Below are 6,088 nucleotides of genomic sequence, written 5' to 3'. Positions count from 1 at the left end.
TTTGTTTGTTTGTTTTGGTTTTTTTTTTTCAAAAGTGCAGCAATGCCTCATTTAACTGACTGTACTTATTACAAGGTGAGCCAAATGTGAATTTAGGTATGAGTGAATATCTGCTGCTGTTGGTATTGCTTGAAGTTGGTTGCATTATGTTTTTCCTTAGGCATTTATTTACTATTTCAAGTACAAAAGAGTAAATGCACTGTGATATTAATTTTACAGTACATATATGCTTGTAGATTTTATGGTAATGATCACTGATTTCAACAGAGATCATTCTTAAATGAGAAGAGAAAATTTTGTAGCGTATGTCTGGTCATTTCTCAGGATCATGGTTATCTTTTCTAATACTGTTTTTCTTGGCAATTATTCAGAAGGTTTATTCAGCTGTATTAGGGGAAAATAGTATGCAAATAAGAAATGTGTAAGGGTGCAAAACTGAAAAAAAAGATTTTAAGTTAATAATAATTCTATCCAAGTGTTATTAAATCTGAATTCATTGCTTTGAAATTTTTTAAGCCAACATATGGGCAAATATGGGTACCAGTAACTTGAAACTTTAGCAATTATTTCCATTCCTTCCCAGGTACAAACACACTTGGAAAATCAGTCTAGATACCACATACAGCAAAGCCAGAGGCACCAGGTGAAGCAGTACCTGACCCTCGATACCAAGCTGTCCAGCCAGACGCTCTCCCTGTCCCACTCCCACACAATCCAGCCCGCGGGAGTGACCTCCATTTTAAGAAACGGACACATGCCTCCAGTCAGCGATATTGGCACACCAGAAAGCCCCGTTACCAAGCTGCTGGCCCTTGGAGGCGAACACGAAAATGCGGTAGGGCAGGGCTGCTGAAAGGAATGGGGAGATGGGCTGACTTTGTGTACTTCTACAAAAACGTTACATGACCCACATTGTATTGATAGCAGACAAGACATGACTTTCTTTACATCCATTGAGCCTTTGGTTGCAGCACTTGCTCCCTGAATCCTTTTGAATTACATGGGTGATTCCCTAAAATGCCTGTGAATAGCTTATTGCATGATCAGGCTTCTAAATTACTGCCAGTTAAAATGTACTGTTGCATCTTTTTCTCTATAAGTCATATATTGCTGTACGTTTTTTGAATATGTACTTTGCAATGCAAAGCTTTTTTTTTTTTTTTCCAGATGAGAGTTATTTCTGTCTAAAAGTATTATCCTAGCTGCATAACAAAGTTAAATACCGATTAGCTTAAAGATGTAACTGAAAGAATTGCTCATTCATTTTTCAGTTAGTTGATGTATTTATATATGGGTTATCTTGGGTAAATTGGCCTAGATATGCTAACTTTAGTGCCACCATTGATTTTAATAGAGGTGCAGCTACTATACAATGTCAGATTCTCAGCCAGTATGAGATGTAGATCATTATGGCCTTCAATACTTCAATAGATTTCAAAAGAGACTGCTTATTAGGTAAAAGGAGAATTCCTACAGAAAAAGAGAAAGGGACATGCTGTATCATATCTTGGGCTTTAACAGAACAGAAGAATCTTACAAGTACACTGTGGCCCATTTGAGCATTTAGATGTTATGCAGCTAAGCGTGAGAGAACTGAAAAAGAAATAAACCGGATACTTCCTGGAGCTCATCTGGGGCCTCTCCGTTCCCTCTGCATTGACAACTGACATTGTACGTCAGGTGTATGGATTACTTGGAAACACTAGTCTTCAAAGGTTATTTTAGATGGCCTTTGTAGGGGCTTCTGTGGTCACCTCTGTGCTGGCAAGTGCAGCGTGTGGGAACCGTTCTCAGGTGCCTTGGATATATCAGGAACGATGAGTGTCTGCCCTTGTACTGCTCTCTGTCCCAGAGGGCAAGACGGCTGCTTGTAAACCGCGCTCCTGAACAGTGCCTGGTGATGACCAGGGGAGTGATAGTTGGCACTGGCCAAAATCCTCGCAGGCATCTTTCCAATGATTTGAATAATCTCACCCCAGAGCCTCAGGGGGATGACGGGCACAGTGTAATTTCCTAGTGCAGTTTTTCAGCACAGGCTATAGTTATATAGAACCAACACATAGACTGGTGCAGTGAGCTGTAGTCATTCATATGGGCTAATTGCTGGCATTTCTTGGCATCATTTTGGCCCTGGCAGCACTTTCCTAGATAGCTCTGGGCACAACTCCTGGGACAGCGCACGTCTAGTGCTTAGAGAGGGAGAGGAGCACGTGGATGAGCTGTGCTGGGCCCCGTGGCCTATAAGTCTGTGTTGAAAGGTCCCTGGCCCGTGTGATGCTTTCTTTCATTGCATAGGACCCTCTACATTTCCTTCAGCTGCAGCTCTTCAGACAGCTCCCAAGGTCTGCTTGGAAAGCCTCAGAGCACGAGTCAACTGCTCCTGCAGATGGTCGAGTTAACAGTGACAGGTTCATCATGGGATCTTCCCCAAAGTTATTTTGTGAACGGAACCTGGCCAAAATTATCATTGAAAACTCTTGCTGAACCTTGCCCAAACCTATATATGTCTATATGTCTGCAAAGCATCCACTGTTTCATCCCAAGTAATTAATTAGCTGTTCCATCTGCTCCAGTAGTTTTTGATGCAGATTAGACCAAAAGTGGGACCAGAAGGCTGTCCGGTGAAGTATCCAGTGTACTGCCAAACCCAACCCAACGCTCTGCCTGCTGAGTCTTGAGAGCGGTGTGTAACACCAAATCTTGGGTGACTCAGGCTCTTGCAGAACCACAGGTTCCTTCCAGCCTTCCTGCACCAATGCAACAATACACTGTGGATATGACACTTTTGATGAAGGTGACAGATCACAGTTAGCACTTAGCAATGCACTCCTGTCATCTGAGCTTGGTGTTGCAATAAGGGGTTAAAAAAAGGGGAATGGGCTGGTGTTGGGGAGGAAAGAAGTAACTTGCTAAACCACAAAAACTGTTTTCACAAGAAGTAAAAAATATGAACATTGTGTAAAAGTGCTTGAAATATTTTGATTTTAAGATATAAACTTCAGAAAATCAGTTTTATTGATGTAATAAATAATCAAGATTAATTCCTTTGTGTTTTCAGGATAACATTATTTCCATTATTATTTGTAATGATTGGTCCTAAAATATTATTTTATCAGATGGAAGAGGTGATTGAAGACATAATCAATATGGAATCAAGTTTTAATGACGAAGGGATAGGTTGCTCTGAAACTCCTCTACTAATGCAAAGAACTGTAAGTATTTTGTGGAATTTCATCTTGCTATTTATAATAGAGAATTTCATTGAATGGTTAAACACGCCACACTTCAGAGGCTAAAGCAGTACTATCAGTGCACTATTCTCCTTTCTCTTCAGTTGCTTGTCTTTTTGTCACAAAATATTACAGGAAAGAATTCCAATGTGGTGGGACACAGCTGTTTTAAGTAGTCTGAAGAGCATTTGGAGGTTCTAGCCCAGCACCAAGTCTGGTGCACAACCCATTGGAGGTACTAATTCCTATGCAGGACTACGGATAAGAGGAGTCTCTGGACCCTAGAAGGACTTTTAAAATCTTAAACATCCTTCTACCTCATCTAAAAAAGTCAAAACTTCCCCATGTAATAGTTTCTACAGTACAACAGTTTCTCCTGTTCCTTAGGCTGAAGCAAGGGTGGGCTCTGTTTCTTGACTTTCATAAAGGCAAGTTGCACTTAGTTGAATAATTTCAAGGACAAAGAAGAAAATGTAACTTTTCAGATTAAATGCTTTATAGGAATAAATGTAACAAACTGTTACAATTTCATAATGTCTTTTTGTACAGAATTGACAGTGGGTTAACAAAGGCTACTTACATTTCCATATGTTACACATATGAAGAGGAAGGATGGACTTTTTCTGGACACAACACCACATAGAGCAGTATTATTTGTGAAAATAACACCTATCAATAACTGTAACACAAGACACTTTATAGAAGGGATGTTCTTTGTCCTCTCAACCCTAATTTATCTTGGGAACTGTTTTCCACAGATTTTTGCCCTCAGGGCCTTGGATGGGTACCGGTAAAGGGAAACTTCACTCTGGTGAAGGCAGAAAGATTTTCACCGGCTTTGACAGTCTATAAAATTCATTTCAGAATACAGAGTCAGGTGTTGACTCTTAATCACCCACTGGAGGACCATCTCTTTCTGACTACAGAGCATCACTGGCTACAAAAATACCTTAGCAGATAAGATCACTACCCCTCTGTGTTGCCCACTACACAGTCCAGTGTTAATGGCAATTAATAATGCCATGAATACCTGGCATTTGCATGCCAGCTACAGAACTAATGCAGTCAGACTGATTTATACATATCTCAGTACAGAACATAGCAAAGAAATGCTCCCTGGGGAGTTAGTTAATATTTTGGCTCGAATTAACATGAGGCAGGGGAGGATCGTTTCAGGTGTGCTATCGTGGGATGGTGATGAGAGGCACGAATTCTGGGTTTTGGATTGGACTCATACTCCCTCAACACCTTTTAAAACTGGATGATGTTAATCTATGCTAATTCCAGCCTCATTAGCCTTTATCTTCAGCCATGAAGGACGTATCTGTCTAAATTGTATTGAATACCCTACTCTTGACAAGCAAGGAAATACGCAATGACTTTTAGGCCTAGCTGGCATCTTACTTGCAAAAATTTGAGTTTCCTGCAATGCCTGTGGGCCAGGTAATGGTATTTAGATTTTAGTCTGTGCTGAGGAATTCACCAGGCTGCCGGGTAAGCCAGGGAATAGTGTGTATTTCCAAATCTCTTTGTTCAATACTATTGCAAAATAAAGCCTGCCTTTAACAAGGCATGTGAATGGCGTCACTGTGGAAGCAGTCAAACAATGTCTGTACCTCTTCCGTCTTCTCTTTTGACAACGAGTGCTCCAAAAATATATGAAAGAAATGGGCATATGGAGGTGATTTCAGGCATTTAGCTCATGACTCACCGTTCTATGACATCTTTCAGGCAACATCCTAAGATTGCCTGTAAAATTTTGTTCATAAGCTGTGCAATAGAGAAAGACAGAGAGGCAGGTAGAAAAAAATTTTTTTGGATCCAGTCTTTTGGTATCACATTAGACATAATGACATTTTCTTTATCTGAGTTAAAAATTTATGTTTTACAACAAGTGTTGGACTAGGAGACATGAGCAGGAATGAGAGAACATCTAATTTCCCTGAGAAAGGGAACTGGGTTTGTGCTGTACTTAAACAGAGACTTACATTACCTCTTATGTACTTCTGTACAAGGTGCCTGGCTACGGTGGCTGCCACCAGCACAGAGTAAGTGAGATCCCAAGTGAGACCGAGTTGCCCATGTACCTGGCTGATTTGGTGCTTGCTTCCTCTTTACACTTCTCCAGTGTCATGCTCGAGTACTTTTAGAATCTCATCTTAGATTTTTCCCTCCTTGGCTTTGCCTTGAATTTGCCCAAACTATGCAGAGCAGTCTCTCTAAAATTCTGAAAAAATATGACTCTCTTGATTTCCAGAATGTCGTATAAGGCTCCGGTGTTTTTTCAGCAAGATCTTGTCCTGAACAAGCCAAATTCATGAAGCCATTTTCTTTTCGCATTTTTCTCAACAGATAGTGGCTGAGATCAGAGACTTTGCAGTGCCACCTGTTGTGTGTTGCAGTGAATTAATGTTTGCTTTAGTTAGATGCACCCATGTACAATTTTAATGGCACATTAAATGAGGACATTGAATTCTGTGAGACCATTCATGTGAATAATTGCTTAGAGGCTCATTGTCTGACCCTGAATTAATGAATTACAGTCATGTATTAGTAGAATCAGAGAAGTGAAAACAAGAACATTCCTCCATCTCTCATTAAAATAATTACAGCTTCTAAAGAGTGGAGTGTCTGGCTTTCATTGTGTTTGGACCCAAATTCATAGTTTCATAAAACTCTCTGGTTTTGGGTGGCAACTTAAGAATTACTCAAAGGAAGGAATTCTCTGGCTGTGTTTCTACTGCTCTTAACAGTACCCTAATGGCAGAAACCTACTTTTTATAACATTTTTTAAGAAGTTCAGTTGAAATATAAGACTAGGTCCTCCCTATGTGCAAGAGGTCTTTGTAAACCCAGTT

The 6,088-nt window shown here is 40.2% G+C and overlaps 1 protein-coding gene across 1 annotated transcript; it reads left to right on the top strand.

The window, feature by feature from the left end:
- Positions 1–583: 583 nt before the first annotated feature.
- On the top strand, positions 584–3,212 carry LOC104163084 (transcription factor EC-like; the record flags this gene model as incomplete). Its single annotated transcript, XM_009701971.1, has 2 exons — positions 584–835; positions 3,117–3,212. Coding segments are annotated over 2 exons (348 nt in total), but the record flags the coding sequence as incomplete, so codon positions are not given.
- Between the last annotated feature and the right edge of the window lie 2,876 nt (positions 3,213–6,088).

This window comes from Cariama cristata, unplaced genomic scaffold (assembly GCF_000690535.1).
Source record: "Cariama cristata isolate BGI_N322 unplaced genomic scaffold, ASM69053v1 scaffold7166, whole genome shotgun sequence".
NCBI classification, from domain to species: domain Eukaryota; kingdom Metazoa; phylum Chordata; class Aves; order Cariamiformes; family Cariamidae; genus Cariama; species Cariama cristata.
The sequence above is the reverse complement of the archived record's forward strand: the minus strand, read 5'-3'. Positions and strand labels throughout refer to the sequence as shown.